This window comes from Diabrotica undecimpunctata, chromosome 9 (genome assembly GCF_040954645.1).
Source record: "Diabrotica undecimpunctata isolate CICGRU chromosome 9, icDiaUnde3, whole genome shotgun sequence".
NCBI classification, from domain to species: Eukaryota; Metazoa; Arthropoda; class Insecta; order Coleoptera; family Chrysomelidae; genus Diabrotica; species Diabrotica undecimpunctata.
Genome location: NC_092811.1, coordinates 36,096,401 through 36,122,647, shown reverse-complemented (window position 1 = coordinate 36,122,647; position 26,247 = coordinate 36,096,401). Strand labels below are relative to the sequence as shown.

Sequence of the window (26,247 nt, the reverse complement as noted above, 5' to 3'; positions counted from 1 at the left end):
GACAGGTGTTTACCCATATCTACCGTGCAATATCTCTGCAACGGTAGCAGCTTCTTGATTTGGTATCTCATAGGCCTCAGTCCATTTAGTAAAATAATCCATGGCTACCAGAATATATTTATTTACATCATTCTTCTCTGGAAGTGGACCTGTAATGTCGATTGCTACTTTTTTCATAGGACTACCAACATTGTACTGTTTCATAGGTGCCCTCTTTTTACCAACTGGACCATTACTGGTTGCACACAGTTCACGTTTCCGGCACCATCTTCTTACATCATCTTTACAGTTCACCCAATAGAACCGTTCTCGAACCTCTTGCAGAGTCTTCGTAATACTATAGTTTCCACCTGATGCACCGTCATGCAACTGACGCAATACTTCTGACACTTTACTTTTAGGTACAATCAATTGAAGCTTAGATTCTGTACCATCATCGTTCTCAAAGGTTCTACACAGAAGATCATCTTTTAGCACTAGGCGATTCTATTGGCTCCAGTAACACTTGACTTCGGGACTACATGCACTAATGTCCTGCCAAGAAGGTCTTTCACTTCGACGCATCCAATTCAATACTATTTTTATACATGGATCATCTGCTTGAGCGTCTTGTAGCTATTGAGGCTGCCATTGATCATTAATGACGGTGGTTCGCCTCACGGGGCAAAGTCGTTCTTCTAATTTAAGACAGTGGTTACAATTTGCACTGTATGGCCATCTTGACTAAGCATCAACATTTGAATGACTTTTTCCAACCATGTGTTCGATTTGTTCTAGCTTTCTGACTGTTGTATTATTTTCTTGCAATTTACGGCGAATGTGACCTACGTCGCCACCATTCTAACATCTGGTTTTGCGTCTCTTCGGCATCATGTTACGAACTATTTTCCGTACGATTTCCTCCAGACTTTACCGTTTTGTTCGTCGTTCTCTTCAGAGGTTCGTACTTGATAGCTCCGTGAAGCTCGACTAGCTGTCTTGTGTTCCAAGGCAATGGCGAGCGCTTCATCTAAAACTTTAGGTCTTGCTAGTCGTAAAGCTTTCTGTAGTTCACTATCTCTCAACCCATTGACGAAGGTATCTACAGCAATTTCTTCCAAAATGCTGTCTGGTACCTCTGAATAAACCAACCGCGCTATACGAGCAACATCTGCTTTAAATTCTTGCGAATTCTCACTTGCTCATTGAATTCTACTTCTTAGTTGCGCGTTGTAGACTTGTTGTAGATGGGCATCTCCGTAACGTTTGTCTAGTCGAGTGAACAAGGTCTGGTAACATTTTTCTTGACCCTTAGGAATCGATCTTAGGATATCTGCAGCATTATCTCGTAAAGCAGCAGTCAAGGAAATAGCCTTTTCTTGTTCTGTCCAATGATTGGCTGTCGCAATAGCTTCAAATTTTCTAAGGGATATGGACCAAGAAGACTTTCCATCAAATGGTGGCAATTTGAATCTCATATGATGTGTCGTTTCGTCTCTAGGTGATTCTTCTTTCACTACCGGATCTAGAACTACTGGATTAACTGGTAGTAGCACTTTCATATTGGTTATCATGGTCTCTAATTGTTTGATCTTCTCTTCTACATTGTTTACATTTTTCTGTATCTGATCGAATGTTCTAGAGACTTCTTCAAAGTTCTCATTGTTCTGAATACATACTTCGTCGAATCTTAGAAACCTTTTTGAGTTTCTCGTCGTTTTGTCTAGCTACTTCTTTAATAATTTGAGACGTTTCATCGAATCTTCTATAATCGAAATTCTATAATATCATCCAAAACTTATCCAGGAGCGGACATATCCTCCGATCACAATCCGGTTGTTTTGTCAATAAGAGTGAAACTAAGGAATGTAAAGCTAGCTCCAAGAAAATCATGGATACAAGGCAGCTCAAACACATATAAGGAAAGAAAACTATTGACCAAAAATGGGGAAAAATTCAACATGTTCTCGTATCAGTTGGAAAAGAAACCCTCAAACCAACTTGGGGAAAAACAAAACCTTAGATGACAGTGGAAATTCTTGAACTTATGGAAGAACGAAGAAAATATAAAGCAAAGACCTGAATAAATACAAAGAAATTCAGAATAACATCAGGAAGAAAATTCGAGAGGCAAAAGGGAGGTGGCTCAAAAATCAAAGAAATAACAGGTTCTAGAAAAAGCACAAGAACGAATATCTTTAAAAATTATAAAGGAGATATTATTACTATTTAATGATGAAAAAGAAGAACTATCATTATAAACCACAGAGGATACCGGACCACCAATATTACGGGAAGAAGTCATCTGTGCCATCAAAACCGCAAAAGAAGGCAAAGCTACCAGACCAGATGATGTGTCCATCGATTTATTATAACTCATTGATGAAGATGATAACATCTAAATATCCACTTCAATGTAAAATCGAAATTGATGGGAAGATAATAAAGCAGGAAGCAAGATTTAGATATCTGTGAATAGATATAACTAGTTACGGAGATGTCGAAGAAGAAGTACGACAACAAAGCTTAAAAGCAAGTAAAGCAGCGGGATCTCTTAATGACACAATCTGGAAAAACAAACATCTAAGACAAGACACAAAAACAAGAATCTACAAAACAGCAATTAAACCTATATTAACATACACGGCGGAGACAAGACCTGACACATCTAAGACGAGACGACTACTAGAAACAACAGAGATGGAAATACTTCGACGAATATCTGGGAAGAGTCTGTTGGATAGGGAGAGAAGCGAAAACATAAGAAGAGCATGCACTATAGAAGACAAATGGATGGGTGAAAAAACGGAGACAGGAGTGGAACGAACACATTAGTAGAATGGCAGAGGATAGGATAGTACGAATAGCACGAGATAAGTCACCAAATGGACAAAAAAGTATTGGCAGACCAAGAAAAAGATGGTGCGACAATTTAAACAATTTAGAAGGCTAGTATTGAAGAAAAAACAGGCTTTAAAGCCTACATACAAGAAGGAAGAAGAAGAAGAAGAATATGAAGAGGTTATTGATGTAATGGTTGAACTCTTTAATCTAATATATGACTGCCATAATCCCCAGACAATGGCTGCAATCGACCTTTGTGGCAATACCCAAAAAGTGAAGTGCAATATCCTACTCAGATTACAGAACAATAGCTTTAATGAGTCACACATTTAAAACATTTTTGAAAATAATACACACCAGAATTGTTAAAACTCTTGAATATGAATAGAAACACACAATTTGGTTTTAGAAATGGTATGGGCACAAGAGATGCTTTGTTCGGCTTGAATCTGCTGGCCCAGAGATGCATGGATATGAATCACAACATGTACTTATGCTTTGTAGATTTTGAAAAGACAATTGATAAGATTCAACATAAAAAGCTTGTACTTAGATATATTATATAGACAGTCGTGGTGTTAAAATTATATCTAATCTATATTAGAATTAAACTGCCAAGGTAAGAGTTGACAACTCGAAATATCAAAATACACAGAGTAGTCCGCCAGGGATGCGTACTGTCACCACTACTCTTCAAGGGCTGCAGTAAAGCTGTATTTAAAGGAGCCCTCTCAGATGCAATAGAAGATATATCTATAGCGAAGTTTTGAATAACTTGCGTTTTACGAATCTTTCTTCTTCTTCTTCTTAGGCTGCCTGTCCGTTCCGAACGTTGGCGATCATTCTGGATATGATGACTGTGTTGGTTGCTATATGGAATAGCTGTGTTAAGGTCTTTCTATACCATGCTCTCAGGTTAGCAAGCCAAGATATTCTTCTTCGTCAATTCATCCATTTTACGGATAACAACAAAGATTTACAGAATGTAGTTCAACGACTTAATGAATGCTGTCATGAATACGGACTAAGGATGAATTAAAAAAAAACTAATTGCATGATCATGACTATAAATCATGACTATGAATCAGCAGATGCAAACATTAAATTTATGGTTGAGGATACTGTAATCGAGAGTGTGGATACCTACAAATACTTAGGAATCTAGTCACAATAATTATGCGAAGTAAAAGCTTCCAAATGATGTCAGTTACACTGACTTACAAAGAAGTTACACGCATGTGCCAAAGTTACCTCGTTTTACGATATTGTAAACTTATGAAGAAAGTGTTAACTACTGTAATAATTGTAAGTACAAACTACGCATCATCGAACATCAGATAAAATAAGAAATAACATTTAAATGTACCTACCTACTTTTCTACATTAAGAAATAAAATGTCACAACGTGCGTAATTACACAAATGTGATTATAAATTATAATACAATTACATAATATATCACGCGCTTGGTCTTAAAGAATTGGCTGGCTAAAATCCTGGGCGGGAACTAAGCTCCCATTACCCTACAGTTACGCCCATGGTTGAATATCCTTTAATAATGTGGTAGGTGGTAGAATTCCTTAGTTTTTAGCCGTACACAGTTACTCAAGAGATTTATGGTTGTACGCCTACACTTATTAAACCAATAAACATCTGGACCACTATCTTGAATTTGTTCCAATCAGAATCAAAACAGAACTGACGTTTTGAATTCTAAATAAAATTCCGATGAACCAGGTTACCATATTTATCATCTGTCAGTAGTGTCAGTACTGTATTAGCTGTCAGTAGTGTCAGTATCAATATCAACACGTATTTGTTATGTAGTGTACTTAATTCCATTAGGAAGAAATATATTTATATAAATCAGGGTCATGCTTTGTCTGATAATAAATACATTCTCTAATTCCCCAAATTAGAAATCAACTATTTTCTAGGGGACCCTTATCGCAGGGTGACAAATAAAGTTTGTGTGATCATTTTCAAAATGATTATATTATAGTGTAGTCTAGGAAACTAAAATAATATGGCTTATTCAGTAAACACGACACCTTTATTACAAGAACAGTACGATTCAGACGCTGAAGATGATGGAAATGATATTCTTCTACCCCAAGACAAGCCCTTATTTAAGGCAGAACCCATAGATAAATTCTATGCCACCTATATCATATTTTACATATTGGGTATAGTCAGTTTATTACCTTGGAATTTTTTTATAACAGCTGATGATGTAAGTACCTTTTCTTTGTATTATATTAAATATTTTACATTTATAGAAAATGATTTCTAATTTCTGCCACACTTGTTTTTTACTTTTTGGTGTTTAAATATACTTTCATTGTATTTTTATCTGATTTTGTTTTTTATTTCGATTTTTTTACCAGTTGTTCTATTTAATATTGACATTGGAATTCCTTGATTATGGGGTGATATTGTCTTTTACCTGTTATATTGTCTGTTTTCCATAAATTTTGTTTGTATCCATTTTTGTTTGTATCCAGCATTCATTTTTTTTGTTGCACTTGTTTCTTAAGTCATTCTATTGATAATTAAGTTTTGCAGAATGCAAAAAACATGTTTTTTTTTCTGTAATTATGTTTATTATAATTCCTTCTCACAGAAATGAGCAACCATTTCAATTATGCTATTATTTTGAGATTTTAATGTAATATGAATAAAATAATGTATGTTGTTAAATAAAACAATGTTTTTTTTCCATTAATTTATATTGTCTTAATTAAGGTAGAGGCACCAGTACCTGACACTCCAGAAAGGTACATTTTCTGATATTAAAATGTTAATTTTACTCAGATTTTTTTGTTCACTTAAGCAAAATGTATGATTAAGTTTATTACCAATTGTATATATGAAAGGAGATTTGATTTAAATAAAACTTACCAAGAAAAAAAATATTTTTAAATACTAACACTAACATGTTTTGTCCCCCATACCTGGCATTGTAAATTTTGCAGAATCCAAAAAAATACTCAAACCTGACATCAAAAACGGTATTTAATTAAAAAAAAATTAACTTATTTATTCAAATGTCTAATTAAAACAGGAAACTTTATTATTTCTGGAACTCTGTACATTCCACGATTATTTAAACTTACTGGTTCCTTGATCTTCTCCACAATATCAGTATCATCATACCATACTGCATCCTCGTTATTTGCCCATTTCCACGAATTAAAGTTGCTGTTTACCATAACAAACGCCTTATTTTCTTCTACTTATTTTATTTTTCCCGGAAAGTATTTATCTTCATAAATGACCTTCTTTTAAATGAGATTTGTTGAATGTTGGAACAATAGCTGGAATGTCATCACCACTATCAGATTCCAAATTTAATTGCTTATCAGATAGAGATGTTTTTATTTTCTTTCAGAATCTTTTTATCAAAATCTGAATTTTTCTTGTAATTCCTCTTTGTTTTTTTTTTCTTTTCGTCTCGTTTTCATTTTTGCTCTTGCTTTTCCTGTTGTTTGAATCCCTGTTCCATTTTTTTCTTTAAATGGTATTGTTTCCACTGAGTGGAAGTTGCAACAGAAGGCAACTTTTCACCCACTCTTTTTTTTTTTGGTTTTTTTAGAACATGGTTTGTCTGGCCAAAACAATGCCTTCTTAAATGGAGTAGGAATTTTTCTATCAATTGGTATATATTTTTCAGGCGATTTTTCAAGGAGACTGTTGTAAGTTTTCTAAAGTAGTTAAAATCGAGCTCAACATCTGCAACATCACCACCTGGTGGATTATTATCCGTATCAAAATGTGGTTGTGGATCTTTATCTGTAATGTATTTATCCAGCTGTTCTCCTTATTATCTGAACGGTCTTCTTCTTTTTGGGAACGATAAATGTGTTGAGTTGTTTTTCATTTTTGATCTTCAGCCGAACTTGAAAAAGACTTAAATGTTGTATATTTCTGTTCCACATATCCGAGTCTGCTGCATTAAATTCTTGTAACAAGCCAGGGTCAATGTAGGTCTCTAATATTTGTTGAAATGTTTTTTCTTGTGGAGTTTCTTCTATGGGGAATGGATTATTGTTAATTTCTGTATTATTTGACTTGAAATATTTTTGGTAGTTGATTGCATCGGCGTTGGATGGACACAAACCGGCAGCACGAAAACCATTCAATATAATTTTTGGAGTAATGGAATTCTGTATGACTTTTGCTAGAACCGGTCCAAAATTCTTCTTCTTCATTTTTGAATCATTGTTTTGTATTCTCTAATTGTTTACTTCATTTCTCCAGCAATATTTTAGGGGTCTAAAAACTGCTACATCCATCTGCTGCGTAATATGTGTCGAATTAGGATGCAATGCAATAAGAATAATTTTTCTTTCAGTACAGAAATCACTAAGAGGCAAAGTCAAGTGACTAGAATGTCCATCAACGAAAAATATACCTAATTGGAAACACAATTTCATTTTCCACAGCCTAAGGATAAAAAACGTTTGTTATATACTCATAGAAAGTTTCCATGGTCATCCATTCACTTTTATTTTTATCAATTGTAAAACATTTTGGCATAGAAGCAGATATATACCCGGTGGAATTCTTTCATAAGCAAACATCACCATGCCTGGGGCAATGTTTCCTGTTGCGTTTGCTGTCATAAGAACAGTAAGGCACTCTTTCTCGTCATTTGGTAGATGGCTGTAGACAGTGGAATCTCCCTTGCGTGTAAGAACTCGGCTTCCTTTAGGATTCATATAAAAAGCCGACTCATCAGCATTGAATACTCGTTTAGGATCATTAAAAATGTCATAATAATGATTCTCATCAAGGTACGATTTAATATCCCTAAACCAGCAGCGTCAATTTTCTTCATTGACAGATGACCTTCCAGCGGTTAGGTTTTGCGCGACTCTATGTGTCAACTCTGGATGTCTTTGTAAAAAGCAAGAATACCACTTTTTGCCAGGTCTAGAGCTGAAGCTTTGTTGCTGGAAAACCACGATCAGAAATATAAAATATCCATTTGACCAACAGATTTTCTTCATCAGGGGTTAAATTTGTAACAGGTCCCTTTCTGCATTCTCTAGGGTATTTACCACTTTTTTTTATTTAATAATGTCGTTCTTGGGATCCCATATTTGCTTGTTGTGGAAACAGGTATTCCATTGTCAATATCTGCCAGGGCTTGACGTAATGTCTCATTAGAATATTTCTTCGGCATTGTCAACTGAAATACATAGAAAATCTAAATTATTAAACAAATAATATTTGGACCCAGTAGCTGACATATGTTAGTAACCAATATCAGACATGGGTGTCAGCTATTGGTACAACATAAAATTATAAAATTTTGGTTGCATTTACAGGGTTATTTACGTGCTTCCGACTTAAATATTCATTCAAAGTATAAAAACATCTGAAACCCGATAGCTGACACTAGTGTCCCTTACTGGATACTCGCTCGGATCTTGTACCAGTAACTGACACCCCCTATCTAACCTTACTTTATTAACATAAGGTAATTTTAACAACAAATACGTTCATTTATATTACTGGATCTATATTAGATATCTGTAATGGATAGATATAATGTTAATGGATCTTAAAAAGACTTACCCTTTAAATACACATTAACGTCACACACCCAATTTATATAAACTATTTACTTACCGTTTTTGCTTAGTAATTTCGGCAAAACGTGCACTTTTACGTCACTTATAAAACTAGTCAATGTCACCAACCTTAAAAATTTATTTTATCGGCGCATTGATGCCAACATATTCAAACTATTACCCAAGGAAGCAAAGACCGACAATACTACAGACTGTACTGTTTCAAATAGTCTTAGTACATAAATAACAAATTCTGGTGTTGCTTATTCGAGTACTGTCAGCAATGGGAACCACTACAAGTTTACTTATTAGCGGTTCTGTGAAATTTACAAAGATACTGATGATAGATAAATTCACTAAAGCTTTTGCCCTCTGCTTCATATAATTTTTTTAATACTAGATTTTTTTATATCTCCTTCATTATGTCTACTCACCATAGCTTTTTTTTCTTGAAGAGTCTTTTTTTTCAGGATCAATATCTTCATTTCTTTATCTATTCCTTACATTTTTTTTTGTTATCTTCCTATGGTGCCTTTGCTATTTTATTGTCTTGCTACTATCTTATATTAATTATCGCAGCTAGTTTTTAAATGATCTGCTATATTATTTGTGTTCATTTTTATTGTACTTTGATCATATATTCTTTTGGTATAATTTCACAACAGGCGCTGATCATAGATTAGTAATGGCACATCTTTGTATTAGTAATGACTTTGAAATGGAAATGATGGTAAAAAATAATGGCCAATTGGATATGCAAAAATTAACAAAAAATAGTAGTAGCTACAAAGAGATATTAGGTCATCAATTCAAGCAACATTTGGATTGAAATAACAGAAATACAAATGAAATAAATGACATTACATAGATTAATAAGGATATCAAATCTCCGAAACACCATTAAGGAGAACCAAAATCAATAAAATCAAAGATAAGAAAGGCATTTACAGCCTTTGAACTCAACACAACACTTTAAAGCCCACTACATTGAACTCAACACAACAAATCAATAAGTACTTCCCAGAATTAGTAGAAAACAACTGAAAAGAAAAGTGAAGAGCATAAACGCCAACCTCAGACCAACAAAGTAACCTAGTTCTGGGTACCATGACATAGGTACAAGAGTTGCTGATAACAATTGTGTTGATAGTTTTGCTAATCAATTCTATGGACTTTTAGAGCTTCAAAAAAATAAATTCCTCAGTAAAAAACTGTTACCCAGAAAGAGCAAGATGCAGATATATGTCATCATCATCACGTAGCGCTACAACCCTGGGTGGGTCTTGGCTGACTGTACAACTTTTTCCAATTTGTTCGGTCTTCCATCAACCTAAGGTCAACTGGAATGTTCATTTTCCGGAGATCTGCTTGGATGTTATCTCTCCATCGCATTCTGGGACGTCCGAATGGTCTTTTGCTGTGGGAATCTCCTCCCATACCAGTTTTACAAGTCTCTCGTTATGCAGTCTGTGCACGTGGCCTGCCCATCTTAGTCGCTGTGATTTAATTTCTTGGACAATATCGGCGTCATTGTAGAGTCCTTTTAATTCGATATTGGTTCTGATCTTATACTGGTTTGTGGTGATGTCATGGTGAGGTCCGAATATTTATATAAGTATTTTTCGTTCAAAGCATCTGAGCTTTTCTTCGTTTGCTTTGGTCATGGTCCACGTTTCGCATCCGTATGTTATTACAGGTCTGGCAGATATATGTAGCTTAAACAAAAGATCTTTTAGATCAATGTTTGGAAATGTTTACCAGGTCAAATGCCTCACTTGAAGTCTGCAATCACATATAATGATTTCATCATCAGCATTGGCTCTACAACCTATGGTGGGTTTTGGCTTATTCTAGGATCAGCTTCTATTCCTTCCTATCCTTCAGCTTGGTTTTCCAATTTCATACTCTTCCAGTATTTCTACACTTCTTTTATAAGTCATCTTCAATCTGGTCCTTAAATCATACTCTAGGCCTGTCTTTTCTATATCCGGCATTTGGTTATAAAAGTATTTTGATGGCTCCATCTCGTTCATTCTCTTTAAGTGTCCTACCCACCACAACCTGTTTATCTTGATGGACCCACCAATAGGAGGTTCAATATAAAGGTGTTAAAGCTCAAAATTATAGCGCCTACGCCATAATCAGTTTTCTTGCACGCCTTTCTAAATATGTCTGAGAATTTTACGTTCAAAGCAGCCTAAATTTTCTTCAGCGCTTTTTGTCATTGTCTGTTTCTGACGTGTAAGTGAGGTCAGGCTTGATCAGAGTTCTGTATATCAATATTTTCGATCTTTTTGTGACTATGTTTGATGTTAAAAGTTTCTTTAATCCATATATATATATATATATATATATATATATAAAGTAGTTAGGTATTATTGACTGACACGTTATGTAAAATAAAGTTTTATTTTGGGGTTGCAGTCATTAATAGGGCAGGAAAGTGAAACTCTTTGTTCTTTATCTAGCTTTCGCAAAATTTATTTGCTTCTTCAGGATATGCTAAAATATGGTATCAGTAAATACAATGAAATTAAAATTAAATAGCATTGTATAAAACTAGTATAAAAACTTACAACATGAGGTTAATCCATTAAATTTTCAAATTTACAAAACATTAAAACTTAACTTATCTAGTTATGTAAGTACAATATTTTAATTTTATTTAATTTTGTACAAATTCATTATGACATTGATAATAATGTTTTTTTTTCAATGTCATAATGAATTTGTACAAAATTAAATAAAATTAAAATATTGTACTTACATAACTAGATAAGTTAAGTTTTAATGTTTTGTAAATTTGAAAATTTAATGGATTAACCTCATGTTGTAAGTTTTTATACTAGTTTTATACAATGCTATTTAATTTTAATTTCATTGTATTTACTGATACCATATTTTAGCATATCCTGAAGAAGCAAATAAATTTTGCGAAAGCTAGATAAAGAAGAAAGAGTTTCACTTTCCTGCCCTATTAATGACTGCAACCCCAAAATAAAACTTTATTTTATATATATATATATATATATATATATATATATATATATATATATATATATATATATATATATATATATATATATATATATATATGTATTATATATTTATGTCTGTTCATTTATGTAGTTACTATGGTCCATATATTATTTTGTTTGATTTGTGAGCCCAGCTATATTTTTATTTTTTATTTATTTTTGGTATGTCCCCATTTTTACAAAAATTTAACAAAAATAGAATATTCTAACCATAACAATTATCTTGGGTTATTATTGTTTGTCTGTTGTTTGGGTCTATTAATCTTATGTCTTATTATATTATGTCCGTTATTTAGTTATTAATATATTTAGTAACACATTATAATTTTTTTTGCAGTATTGGATGTACAAATTTAGAAATGTAAGCAACATAACTAACATAAGAGATGCTCCTCCTAAAAGATCGCCTCTTCAAGCTGAATTCACTTCGTACCTGACACTAACTTCATGTTACCCAAATTTGGTGTTTCTTATCCTCAATACAGCTATTAGTCAAAGGTGAGTTTTTTCATAATTCAACAGTAATACATACTCTAAAGCCATACAATTGATAATGATGAAGAATGAACTTTTTCCTTTTGATTGATGACACTATACTAGCATCTTGGCTACAAATGTTTATTATATGTACAACTTTTTGGCTATTTTTATGAAGTTGAAGTAAAGATTGCCTGTAAATAAAAAACAAAGCTATCAAAAAATCTGCATTATTTGCCCAACCTCTCACTGCACTACTTACATCTGATCACTAGTTTACATTAGAAATGGAATATTATTTCAGATTATTGAATCCTTTTTACTGAAACAGCCTGGTACGCTAGCAGCGGCATCTATACGAAGTAATAAGAAGTCGGGAGACCTTTCCTCGATAGACCGCAAATTCAAAGCCTCTTACTGGAGGCTGTTGAATAACGCTAGGAATATCCTTTTACTCCGACATGCATCTACAGGTCACCCTTGAAAATCACTATCTTTTTCACTCTTTACGTAGAAAACAGACGTTAAAATGAAAGTAAAAGATTGCATTTCATTTCAAATCGAATTACACCCTTGTTCTACACGTGCTTCGTGTTATTTAACTGCTCATCAGGAACACTTGTGGAAATTCAAACGGAAATGAAATGCAGTCTAGTATTTGGTCATTATAATTAAAATAACAGCTTGGACGCTAGCAGCGGCAAAATACTATTCTGCATTTCATGTGAAATTCGAATTGAAATGAAATGCAATCTACAGATTTACTAGTTTTCATTATCCCTTCTTCAGTCCTTCTAATCTTTTGTAAGGCATTTCCATGTTTCTGGATTCAAGTTCTTTGACCAAATGAGTTACGGTTTCAGGCCGATACAGGTTTAGTACGTTCCAGTTTCCTATATTACTTTTTTTTAGCCGAGGAATGTGTTTCGTTTTCATAACTGGTTGTTTTTTTGTAAGAAGGAATCGTTAGCCCCCGCTTAATCCTCCATCGTCCGTCTTTCTAATAATGGGCTTAAACTCTGTCAGCGGCGGAGTTGGTCTTTAAGTAGACAATTCATTTTTATAAGCAAAGAATCACCGAGTTGTGTTGTCCTGTGCTCTTTATGGTATAGGACAGCATGATTTGAGTTCTCATCTTCCTTTTTCGTTTAATTTCCTGTCCGGAATAAATGGATGGAACTAAACTTATCCATCGAAGCGGGCTTATCTGGTTCACGGATGGGTCCAGAACGTCCATCAGTCTTTCAGGCAGACATCTTTGCGATCCTGGTATGTGCTCAGGAGGTAATAGATAGGGCTTGCTCAGGCAGGGTCATCTCTATCTGCTCTGACAGTCAAGCAGCGCTAAGGGTTTTGGAAGCAGCGCCCGGTTTTGGTTCGTGAGTGCAAGAGAGCACTTGCTGATGTTGCGCGGACCAATAGGGTTAACTTGGTATGGGTACCGGGACACAAGTGTGGTGGGTAACGAACGGGCTGACGCTCTGGCAAGACAGGGCTCATTCACTCTGCCGGTGGGATCGGAACCTGTGATTGGGGTGCCCTTGAGTACTGGTTGGGGTAGTCTCAAAGAGCTTCTTCTGCGGAGGTTCCAGGTGGACTCCTGGGCCAGTTTTGGAGGTATGAGACAAGCTATGCTCCACGTAGTGGGCCTATCCAAAAGTCTTACAGCCCAACTTCTCCTTCTAGACCGTATAAGATGATCTCTGGTGGTCAGTATACTTACTGGCCACTGTAGACTGAGGCGGCACTTTCATCTGATTTGATTGGATATGATTGGAGGAGAAAATCCTCTCATATCTCCTCTGGAAGTGCCCGACACTGGCATATTAGAGGTGGTAGATCTTGGGTTCGGTCTTTATGCAACGGAGCCAAATAAGAGAGTTACCCTTAAACAGACTTGTGGCTTTCTGTGAGACCACAAGGTTACTAAAGGATTAGACGTTCAGAGCGGCAGGAAGTGTTTAGCCTTGGAGTTTTTGCTGATTATTGCAGTTATGGGAGCCAGGAACAGCCTGGGCCCCAGAAACGCCGAAGACTAGGTCCTTATGGGCCTATTCCGTGTATAGAAGTGATACAATGGACGCGTCTTAGGAAGTCTGAGTGTCTAAAGGGCTCATAAATGGGCCCAGCCCCGATCTACCATAATCAACATCACCGAATTGTGCGATTTGCCCTAGATGTATGTAACCTACATTACATTAACCGATTTCATGCTGACACCACATCCAAATTTTTCCCCATATAAAATAGTACATTTTTCTCACCTGGTTATAAGAGTTTTCACCTTAAAAAACAGTATAAAATTAGCATGAAGTAGGAAACGAAGTTTTCAGATTTGTTTCAAATACAGGTTTATTTATATGGAACAATATGATAAGGAAGGGTAGTACATTTAAGAGAATAACAACAAAATTTGTATTAATGTAAAGTTTTATGTTTTAACTAAAAAACCTAAGAAACGTATTAACATACCGTTTATTTTCAGAGTTTCACTTAATAAAAGAGTGTTGGGGTCCCTTAGTTGTATGTTGGCTTTAATGTTATTAACGCTGGTATTCGTGAACATCAATACTGATAGTTGTAAGTAGTTTTTTTTGCTTTTTAAGCATTAAATAATAGCATTAATACACAGCTTACATTTTTCCGTTTGCCACATTCCTCTATTTGAGAATATTTTAGTACATTATACTGTGCGGTATTATACATCGTTCGTTTGACTGATAACCAAGCTACTAAAGGCGAAGAAAAAGTGTCATAAACACAATTTGGGTTTCGCGATACTTTTTGCAGATATGTCAGCTGCGTCGTATACAGGGTGGTCCTTAAGTAATTGTATAAAAAGAAACCATAGATTCTACATTTTAAAATATTGCGATATAAGTCAAATTGCTTTAATAAAATGTTGATATTAAGAAAGATACAGGGTGTTAAAGTGGAAATTAACTTAATATTAATTAATTTAAATTAAGTTGGAAATTGATTACTTGCGTATAGTCAATTCATAATATTTTTAAAAAATTTAAGAGTTGTTATTGCCTCAAAAATTGCAGAAAATGTCACACTCAAGAGTGTCACCAGAAAAGTGACAGATTTTATGACAGATTGGGATACTGTTCAGCTGTAGAAGATCAAATATTTAAATCGTTTCTGTAGGGCATAAAGAATAATTATTTCTTATTTAATTAGGATTTTTTTTATTTTCAATAAGAGTATATTTTTTTGGTTATTATCTTTTTAAAGAAATGTACTTTTATTTTTTAATTCAACCACAAAAATAACCTACATTATTAAAAACCGATACAAATGCGCCGCTTTATAAAGGTTAGTGTATTTTTATCGAGTTTATGTACTATATTTGCATCCCATCCGTTGTTACATGCTACTAAATGATTTTCAATCATTTTCTGTCGTGGTGTCGGAGGAGATCGAGAATTACAATTACCTCGTACGAGACAATGTTACCGATTTTAGCGCTTTATGTAGTGTATAATATCTAATCCAAAACTTAAAGTATTGTATGCATATTTTGTATGTACCACTGGTGTTACCGGATGATTATGTCCATCGAGCAACATCCATCCCTCGGGCGGGAGGTCCTCTGGCTGCATTATGTTGTTCTCCGGGCGTAATCATCTCAATACCTTTGATGCATAATTAACTATTAAACCATTGTTTTTTAATTTATACATTACGGCAGGGCGTATACATTACGGTATGGCAGGGCGTTCGCTCATTAGTACAATGAGAGTTTAAACCAGCAAACATTTGTGCCCTAGATCTTGTTTCTCTCTTATACACATACACGCCGCAGCCCGAGCGCCCATCCAGTCATGAGCCCTTCATTAACGATTAAAAACAAGGTTTTAAAATAAAATAGGCCCAAAATGCTTATTGGGAAAAAATAAAACCAGGTTTGAACTTGAATTTAGGTCCTTTGTCAATTCAAAACTAATTTTTTTACTTTTGTTTTTGACAATTCTCAGTTTTAAATTATTTATAACTCGAAAACAATCAAATTTACAGAAAAACTACAACAGACCTATTTTGTTCAGAATGATTCAACAAAGTTCAAAAAAATTGTCCGGGTCAAAAAAATTTATTGTTACAATTTGCTTACAATTGTTTAAAAAAAGTTGAACAACTTTTCGCCTTGGCGACCTCTTGAACCTTATTTTGGGGTATCTTATGAAAGTGATTATGCAAAAAAATCTAATCGGAATATTTTTCCAAACGAACCCGAGCTTTTCGCCTTATCTATGCGGAAAGCAAAAGTTAAAAATCAAAATAATGAGATAACTATTATAGTTGTTTGCGGTAACGGATTTTTGTGTTTTTGTCAACACTGATAGTGATAACAGCAATTATTTTGAAATATCAAGGTTGTTGAATGATTCACAGGCTATTTCTTACCATCTCCTTGGCACTGATTGCGTTAAAATTGAGATTGTGTCATTTTCATAAAAAAAGATTTGTAGGAAAAATTATGTTCATAAACATATATTTAATAAAGTGGAAAAAACCGATAGAAACACTTACAAAATATTAAACTATCGAACAAAAATATAAAAAATTAAACATTTAAACCAAAAGATGTACAGAACGGGCGATAACGGGGAAAATAAAAATAAAAAATAGAAAGAGCAATGCAACTTCTTACCAACGATACATACTGTTTATATATATATATATATATATATATATATATATATATATATATATATATTTTTTTATTAACACTTTTAGTTTTAGTAACAATTAATTACACTTTACTTATTAAATTACAATCGTTTAAAAACAGAAGTAGTGTATCAATATTGTTATTTGAGTTTAAAATGTCTTTGGTTGGTAGATGGTATTTAATTCTATGGATATTAAACTTTTCGCACTTTTCCACTAGCACATGTTTCACTATAAGGGATGAACCGCACTGATTACAAATTGGGTGTTCTTCTTTTTTAAACACATGTTCATGGGAAAACTGGGTATGTCCAAGTCGTAAACGGGAAATGATCATTTGCTTTCGTCTATAAAGTTGGTTTATCCTCGACATGTTTCTTTGAAAATAGTATACATTTTGTTTTATTGGAACAAAAACTAAAACCAGACCTTAGGGACCAATTTATAAATAGTTTATTTAAGTGTTCTTGTAATATTGACGCCATATTATTAACGTTCTTGCCTTTGATGTAAAGAATCAGGTCATCAGCATATAATCTTGCCTGAACAGGTTTCGCAATGATTTTTATTATATCGTTTATTGCTATTAAAAATAGAGTAGGACTGATAATCGATCCTTGTGTGATTCCATTTTGTTGTTCTCTAATTCCATTTTTTTGAGTTCAAAAATTGCTTATGTAGGCCAAAATATTTCCTTGATATCCCAGCTTTTTTAGAATGTTCAATATACGGTGTTTCCATACTGTCTCAAATGCTTTAGTTATGTCAAAGTAAATTGCCATACATTTTTGGTTATTTTTAAAAGCTTCGTGAATAGCGTTTTCCAGATCGATAATGTTGTCGTTTGTAGATCTGCCTGGTCTAAATCCAGTTTATTCGATGATAAGTTGATCATTGTGTTCCAAGGTCCATATTAATCTTTTGTTAACTATTTTTTCCATAAGTTTACATGAGAAATATGTTAACGAGATAGGACGATATGAATCTGGGTGTAATTTATCTTTATTTGCTTTGATAATCGGGATACTTACTTACTTACTTAGTCCTAAGCCTTTCTACCGTTAGGTGTAAGGCTGGTGGAGTTAAGTTTTGCACTGTTGTCTTTATGCTTTCCCATGTCAATCCTTTCTTCTCAACTTCTTTTCTGATTTCGTCTACCCACCTAACTCTTGGTCTTCCTCGTTTGTTTTTCCCTTGCACTCTCGTTTCAAACACTCGTTTTGTTAATCTTTCGTTCTACATTCTACACACGTGCCCGAACCATCTTAGTTACCCCTCTACTATTTTTTCGTTTATTGGTTCTAGTTTTAGGTTTTGTCTGATTGTTTCGTTTAGTATTTTGTCTGTCCTCTTTCTGTTTGCTATTTTCCTCAGGAACCTCATTTCCATAGCATTGACTCGAGATTTTTGTCTCCCAGTCAATGTCCATGACTCGCTGTTCGTCCAATTCTCTCATTTATTTCCATGTCTTGTTTACCGTTTGATTCAATTATTACTCCTGGGTATTTAAAATGTTCCACTTGTTCTAGTTGTTTTCCGTTTAATTGTATTGCGTGTGTCTTTCTCTTATTTGAAATTATCATTGTTTTTGTTTTCTCTGTATTTATTTTCATATTTATGTTTGACAGTTCTTCTTCTAGGATTTCAAGGTTGTTCTGTATGTGTTCTCTGTTTTCTGCTATCAAAACCATGTCGTCTGCAAATAGAAGCTCTGATTGTTGAGTCTGTTTCATTTGACAGTATCCTAATGTTAGTTGTCTCATTCTTCTCTCGGCTTTCTTTATTGCTTCATCCAGTACCACTGAGAACAGCAGTGGGCTCAACACGCATCCCTGTTTGACGCCTTGACTTGTAGTAAATTCTTCGGATTCCTCGTTGTTGGTTCTCACCGTAATTGTTATCCTGTCAACTCCTCTTTCCTTTAATGTCCTCCATACGTCCTTTCTTTGTATTCTGTAAAACGCCTTTTCCAGATCAATAAAGCATATAGGTATTTCTCTATTTTTATTGATTACTTTCTCACTTATTTGTCTTATTGAATCTTGTTGGAGAGCTATCGTTGAGTAGGCATAGGTTCATAGTATTAAAAACGTTTTCTAACATATTTCCCCTCGGTGTTGTTTTATTTGATCCCTATGTAATATTATGGCCATTAAAATCTCCCGTGATTATTCGAGGTGAGGGAATTTGTCGGAGAAGATTAAGTAATTCGGATTTAGTTAGAGTTTGATCTGGTGAAATATAGATGCTACAAATATTGAACTTTAGTGGGGCCAGTACTGTTATTTATAATATCTTTGAATCGTATAATTGAAATTTTTCAAACAGATGAACTATAAATATAAGAGTACTTAATACAAGTAATGCTATACAATTATGTCCACCCAGAAAATTCTTTCCAATAATATTCCAATAAGTTGAAACTAAAGGTGAGGTGACCAAAAATCAAAGAAGTAAAAGGAAAAATAAAAGTTGGGCATGCCATTAAAAAAAATAAAACAGTTGCCAAAACTACCAACAGATGGATGCAACTTCGAAGGAAAAAAAATTATTGAAAGAATTTGATTTATTACGATTTTTATACAAAGGTAAAGTTTTAGAAACAATTAAATATTTACGAATCTAAAAACAGGAGACACATTTTTTCTTAGGTTTTAATAATAGACTATGAAATATTTAAGCAGATGTTTATTATAACAAAATTTTTTACAGGGAGGTCAAAATATTAGATTATTCAATAAGAAAATTCAAGCTGTAATAACTTACTTATTTTAAATGAAACACTCTGTATTTTATTAGTCTTTTGTGTGGAAAATTTACTTAGGTTTAGACAGTTAGACAGTATCTTGGCTAGGTATATCTCCGGTGTTTGGTGATGTGTTGTATATAATCACGACGTACTTAATTATAATTTTGTTAAAGCTTACAAATTAGGAAATCTTGAAATATTTTAAAAATGAAGGGATATAGGTATAGGAGACCCTTATATAGATTGAAAGGTTAGTAAATTTTCCACACGACTCACTAATAAAATACAAAGTGTTTCATTTAAAATAAGCACGTAGATTCGTAGATATTTAATTTTTTTAAAACCTTACATTTTTATAAAAATCGAAATAAATCAAAACAAATTATATTTATTAGGTATAGGGAATCCTTATAAATAAATGTATAGGTTATGTTTTGAGGGAAATTCAAAAATGTCACCAAATAAAAATATAACTTTGATATTTCACTCTTTTTTGGAGCACCCTGTATAATTCACATTATTTTTAAATTGTAGTGTTATTGGCCCTGTATATTTCTGTGAAGAAAATTTTTTGTATATTTAGTTGTTTTCCGTACAGAAACCGATAGGTATAGGATGGGCCACGCCAAACGCATTTTTTGCAAAATGTTTATTCCAGCAGTTTCACCCTAAAAAATTTTAATCCCGGCCGCATTTGAACTCACGACTCTTGAGTTTTTACACTTAGTAAGTGTGAGTTGACGCTCTTACCAAAGCCTTATAACCCGCTTGGATATCAGACTGATGCGCGACGAAAGTGATGATTTTTTATGTTTGTCTAAGCTTATATGACTGTATTTTAATTGTTATGCTTATTTACCTCAAATTTAGCACATAACCAACAATGTATGTATACAGTAGCACACCTAGAATTTGCCTCTGGGGGGGTTTTGGTTGGTCACCGAAATTTTTTTATGATGTTACCTCCATTTTGAGTCCTTAAAATGTGTGAGTAACAGTGTCGGAATAGGGTCCTGGGGGGTTTTAACCACCAAAACCCCCCACTGGGTGCGCCACTGTATGTATAGTATAATATAACATCTAATTTTTCTCCTGTATTCGCTTTATTTATACCTTGTTATGGAATTATGCGCGGACAAATTATTCAGTGTACTTTTGAAATGTGACAAACACGCGGGAACCATTTATTTGAAGAAAATTTTAATGAAATTCCAACTTAGGCTAAAATTTGAAAATTGTGACGTGGTATTTGTGAACTCTGTATGAGGGTACTTTTTCTTTTTTAGGGCAACAATGGTTTTTTGTAATAACATTGATGACAAGTTTTTTGCTGAACGGTAAGTTTGTTATTTCATTCTATAATATATTAAATCATATATTTGCACTAGTTAAAAGCACAGAGTACTGTGTTCTATAGCTTTTAAGGCAGCTTTGTATACCAATAAGGCGTCCAAACTATTATAATTAGTACTGATTATAAAGTACAAAAAGAAAGTATGGAAAGAATACTTGGAGAAACTTTTACACGACCTTAAAACAATGCACGAACGTACCATTGAAGAAAATTCAGGTCCCGAAATCCTTCCAGAACAAATAACGGCAGCCGTCAGACAAATGATGGATGGAAAGGCACCAGGACTTGATGAAATTCCTGCTGAACTGCTGAAGCTATTAGATACGGAACAAATAAAAATAATAACTGAAATATTTAATGAAATATACAAGGCAGGAAAAATACCAGTAGAGTGGCTCAAATCGGAGTTCGTACCATTGCCCAAAAAACCAGGAGCAAAAGTTTGTGAAGACTATAGACTATAAACCTAATGAGCCATCTGCTGAAGCTGTTTTTAAGTCATCCACAAAAGAATTTACCGGAAATTGCGGTAAATAACAAATTGCGCCCAATCACTTTGGATTTGTGAACGCCGTTGGTACGAGGAAAGCTTTATTTAACGTGCAGGTATTGCTTCAGAAATGTAGAGATGTTAGCTGTGATGTTTTTACATGCCTGATTGACTACAAGAAGGCTTTCGAGAGAGTCAGGCATGAACAAATGATGGAAGTGCTGAAGAGGACAGGGATTGACGAAACAGACCTAAAAATAATAGCTAACCTGTATTGGTATCAATGAGCGGTGCTCCGAATAGATGGAAAATATACAGATCAGGTCAAAATCTTAAGGGGAGTGAGATAGGGGTGCATAATAAAAAAGCTCTAAAAGATATTGATGAAGGCATCTCAATAAATTGAGTCAAGCTCAATAACCTGCGTTATGCAGATGATACAATAATGATTTCCAATACCTTAGAAGGGTTGCAAAACTTAATGAACAAATTAACGGAAACAAGTAGAACATATGGACTGGATATAAACACCAGCAAAACCAAGCTAATGATCATCAGCAAGAAAAACAAAACCGGAGCAAATCTGTATGTGTCCAAATAAAAATTGAACGTGTCTCCCAGTACAACTACTTGGGAACTATAATCAATGAGTCGTGGATCAATACTTCTTCTTCTTCTTTGAGTGCCTCTCCTATCGGAGATTGGATATCATTAGGGCGATTCTAATTTTATTTACTGCTGTTTTGAATAATTCGTTAGTGGTAAAGCCAAACCACTCTCTTAAATTTCTCATCCAGGACATTCTTCTACGGCCTGGATGTCTGCGTCCTTGGATTTTTCCTTGCATTATATTTTGTAGCAATGTGTACTTTTGTCCTCTCATCAGGTGGCCAAAGTATTCAAGTTTTCTCTTTTTTATATTCAGTATAACTTCTGGATCGTTATTTATTTTGCGTATTACCTCTTCATTTGTAATTTTATCCACGTCTTTTTATCTCGTGATTTTGGTCACCTGTTTCATTGATGAGGGTTCCCAAGTATTTATATTCGTTTACTTTTTCGAGTTGGGTACCGTTTATTGCGATACTAGTGTCATGTATTGGATTCTTACTGAAGGTCATATATTTGTTTTTTTGGCGTTCATCCTTATGCCGTAGTTATTACATATCTCATTCATACTTTCAACTAGATGTTGTAGATCTTCCGCTGTTCTTGCCATTATCACAGTATCGTCAGCATATTGTATGTTATTGATAACTTCTCCACTGACTATTATCCCTTCGTTTGCACGTGAGAGAGCTTCTTGGCATATTTGTTCGCTGTAGATATTAAACAAGAGCGGTGACAATATACAACCCTGTCATACTCCTCTACGTATTTCTATTTCGTCTGATGTTTGGTCTTCTATTTTTATATTAGCTCGCTGATTCCAGTACAGATTTAATATTATTTGTATGTCTCTGGTGTCGATGTTCTTACCCTCCAGGATTTCTTTGAGTAATTTGTGGCGTACTTTGTCAAAGGCCTTTTCAAAGTCTATAAAGCAGGCGTGTACCTCTTGGTTAACATCTAGACATCTCTGTGTTAGGACGTTTAAGGCAAAGAGAGCTTCCCTTGTACCTATTCGTTTTCTGAATCCCATCTGTGTATCGTTAATATCGATATCTAACTTTTGATAGATTCGGTTGTGGATGACTCTAAGAAATATTTTAAGCAGATGACTCATCAAGGAGATTGTTCGATGATCAGAACATTGCGTTGCCTTAGTTTTCTTCGGTATGGTGACAAACGTAGACAGCAACCATTCTTGAGGTATTATACCACTACTGTATATTGTATTGAATAGATGTAATATTATGGTTACGGATTTATCATTAAAAAGCTTCAACAGTTCTGTAGGAATTTCATCAGGTCCATTTGCTTTTCCATTTTTAGCGTTTCTTATTGCGTATTCTACTTCTTCTTTCAATATGTCTGGCCCAGTTGCATTGATTATCTGAGTTAAGTTGTTTCTGTCGTCTTCAAATAATTCATTCAGGTATTCTGTCCATCTTTTTATTTTATTCTCTAGATCTACAATAAAATTTCCGTCTTTGTCTTTAAGTTTACCTATTTGGCATTTCCTTATGCTTCCTGTTATCTCTTTCACTTTTTTGTGCATATTGAACGCATCGTACTTTTTCTCATAGGTTTCCATTTCTTCACACTGTTCTTTAATCCATGCCTCTTTGACTTCTTTTATTCTCTTTTTTATGTGTTTGTTTATTTCTTTGTATTTGTCTAGGTAATTCTTCATCTTTCTTCTTTGTTCCATCAAGTCTAGTATATCTTGTGTCATCCACCCCTTATTCTTTGTTGTTGTTTTTGTTTCTTTCCTGCTGTTTGTATAGCTGTATTTATGTACTTTAATTTTTGGTTAACGTTAGTTGTATTGTTAATTTGTTGCTGCACTGAACGGAGGTTTTCATTTATTTCTTCTCCTGTTTCTTGTCGTATATTTTTGTTTCTAAGTTTATTTAAATCTAGTGCCTTTCTGTGTGGTCTTCTAATCTTTTTTGGTCTCTCCTCTATCACAGTAACTACCGGATTATGATCTGAGCCTATATCAGCTCCTGGGTAAGTCTTAGTACATTTAACAGCATTACGATACCTCCTTGCTATCATAATGTAGTCAATTGGGACAATACACAGGAGATTAAATGTCGATTAATGTCTCTGTTCAAGAGCCATGACCTGAACAAAAGAAACAAAAATATGGCTCCTTAAATGTTACGTGTACTCAGTGCTTCTGTACAGAGTAGAAACGTGGACATTGAAGGCGGAAACTCAAATCAAAACTTTAGGCTTTTGAGATATGGTTATACAGAAGGATCCTGGATAGACAAAGTCACCAGTGAAGAAGTACTACGGAGGATGAACACAACCGCAAATTTGGTCAATATCGTGAAGGGGCGTAAGCTGCAATACTTGGGACATATAATGAGAAATCAAGGCAGATATGAGCTACTCCAATGCATATTGCAAGGTAAAATCGAAGAAAAAAGGGCCCCAGGACGAAGAACAATATTCTGGCTTAGAGCATGGTATAGAAAGACCTCAACACAGCTATTCCGTATAGCAAGCAACAAAGTCATCACAGTCAGAATGATCGTCAACGTTCGGAACCGACCGGCACCCTAAAAATAAGAAGAACATATATTGGAGTCGAACTTAGGTAAAATATTGTTACTTTTTTTCTGTGGGTTCAAGAATTAAGTAAAGCAAACATAGTTTACCTAATTTTATTTTAACTCACTAAGCTACAAAAACTCACTAAATTGCAAAATCATAAATTCTAAGTACAATAATAATTATCGCTTAGAATCACACGGGTATCGCTCTGACAAACACTTCGCTAAGGCCGACTCGGCGCCTTATGTAATAAAATGCTATAACACGAAATTCCAGAAAGATATCGGGGACGAAGACATTGATAGAACGGTCAGTGGAATATTCGTGATGTACCTCGTTTCACGACGTACAGGACCGCAATTAGGGATGACATAACAATATTTGCCAGATTGGAGCGAAAACGTTGATGTGAATAAGCTCACGTGATCCTTTTATAAGAATATTTTGCTTAATTTTATTATATTAATGTTAATACAACTCGAGAAACAAAGTTTGCATATAAATTCAATTAATTTTAACGGTTTATTAAACAATATTCTTAAAAAATTAATTAATTTGGTACTTTAAAGTTGAATATATTCGGATTCTTCTTGATGTGCCTATCTGTGAAGAATGCTGGCGGTCATCATGGCAGTCTTTATCCAGTATACAGCAACAAGGAAATCCTACACATATGTTGTGGTGATCGAGGTTCTGGGGTTTTGTTAACTCGGATGTTCTTCTTCCTGGACGTTGCCTTCCAAATATTTTTTCCTGCAGGATGGTTTGTAGGAGGGCATCATTATCATCATCATTGGCTCCACAACCCATGGTGGGTCTTGGCCTATTCAAGTATAAGTCTCCATTCTCTCCTATTCTTCGCCTTGACTTTCCAGTTTCGCACTCCAAACATGATCCTTAAATCGTGCTCTGGGCCTGCCTCTTCTTCTCACTCCATCTATTCTTTGGTTATAAATATGTTTTGATGGCTCCATCCCATTTATTCTCTCTATGTGACCTAACTACCGCAGCCGGTTTATTTTGATGGACCTAATAATATCAGGTTTGTCATACAGGCGGTAAAGTTCGAAATTATAGCGTCTACGCCATAATCCGCACTCCTGTACTCCTCCATAGATATGCCGGAGGATTTTACGCTCAAAGCATCTTAAACGTTCTTCATCGCTCTTTGTCATCGTCCATGTTTCCGACGCGTAGGTGAGGATGGGCTTGTAGGAGGGCATATCTGGATTAATTTCACAAAATGTGTCCGAACTGTAGCTTTCAAAATGTGATGGGATTCATTACCTCTCGATTCTTCTTCAGTTCGGAGGCCTCTTTTTGTGTAATTCTGTCAGATTACGGGATCTTGAATGTTCTCCTATACAGCTACATCTCAAAAGCTTTAAATTTGTTGCATATATCTTCGTTCAAGGTCCACGATTCAATATTGTTCAATATTCAAATTGTGGCTTTTGAGGAAGGTCCTCATCAAATCCATGTTCAGTTATTCCTAATTTTTTTTTTTGATTAATTTATCTGCTTTTCCTTTAAATAGTTGATTTTCCTTTAAATTTTGGACTATTTCTGTTTGATCTTTTGTTCTTCGTTCGTTTTGCCTCTAATCGCAATCACTTGTTCGTTTAATGTGGTTTGGAGCTCATTTTCATATTAGATCTTTCAGCATGCCTACATCGTATGCTTGTAATTTGCTGCTATACTGCAAAGGCAGAATGAGGCAGACTATAGCAGCCTCAGCATTTTTAAAGTACACTGGGGTGCAAAATTAAACGAACACTCAGATTTTTCCTAAAAACTGACATTTAAAAAAGTTTCAGATGTTCCCAATTGAGTATTTAAGAATAAACAAAATGTAAAAGTCAAATTTATTGCTCAAAACTCAAGAATGTT

The 26,247-nt window shown here is 34.4% G+C and overlaps 1 protein-coding gene across 1 annotated transcript in view; it reads left to right on the top strand.

Moving 5' to 3' along the window:
- Positions 1-4,582: 4,582 nt before the first annotated feature.
- The window catches only part of LOC140449837 (equilibrative nucleoside transporter 3-like), a 62,347-nt gene continuing 40,682 nt past the window's right edge, over positions 4,583-26,247 (top strand). Inside the window, exons 1-4 of the mRNA XM_072543201.1 lie at positions 4,583-5,055; positions 11,777-11,937; positions 14,402-14,496; positions 20,629-20,679. Coding sequence (XP_072399302.1) covers positions 4,849-5,055; positions 11,777-11,937; positions 14,402-14,496; positions 20,629-20,679 — 514 coding nt within the window. The 5' untranslated portion in view covers positions 4,583-4,848. The remainder of the gene's footprint in view (positions 5,056-11,776; positions 11,938-14,401; positions 14,497-20,628; positions 20,680-26,247) is intronic.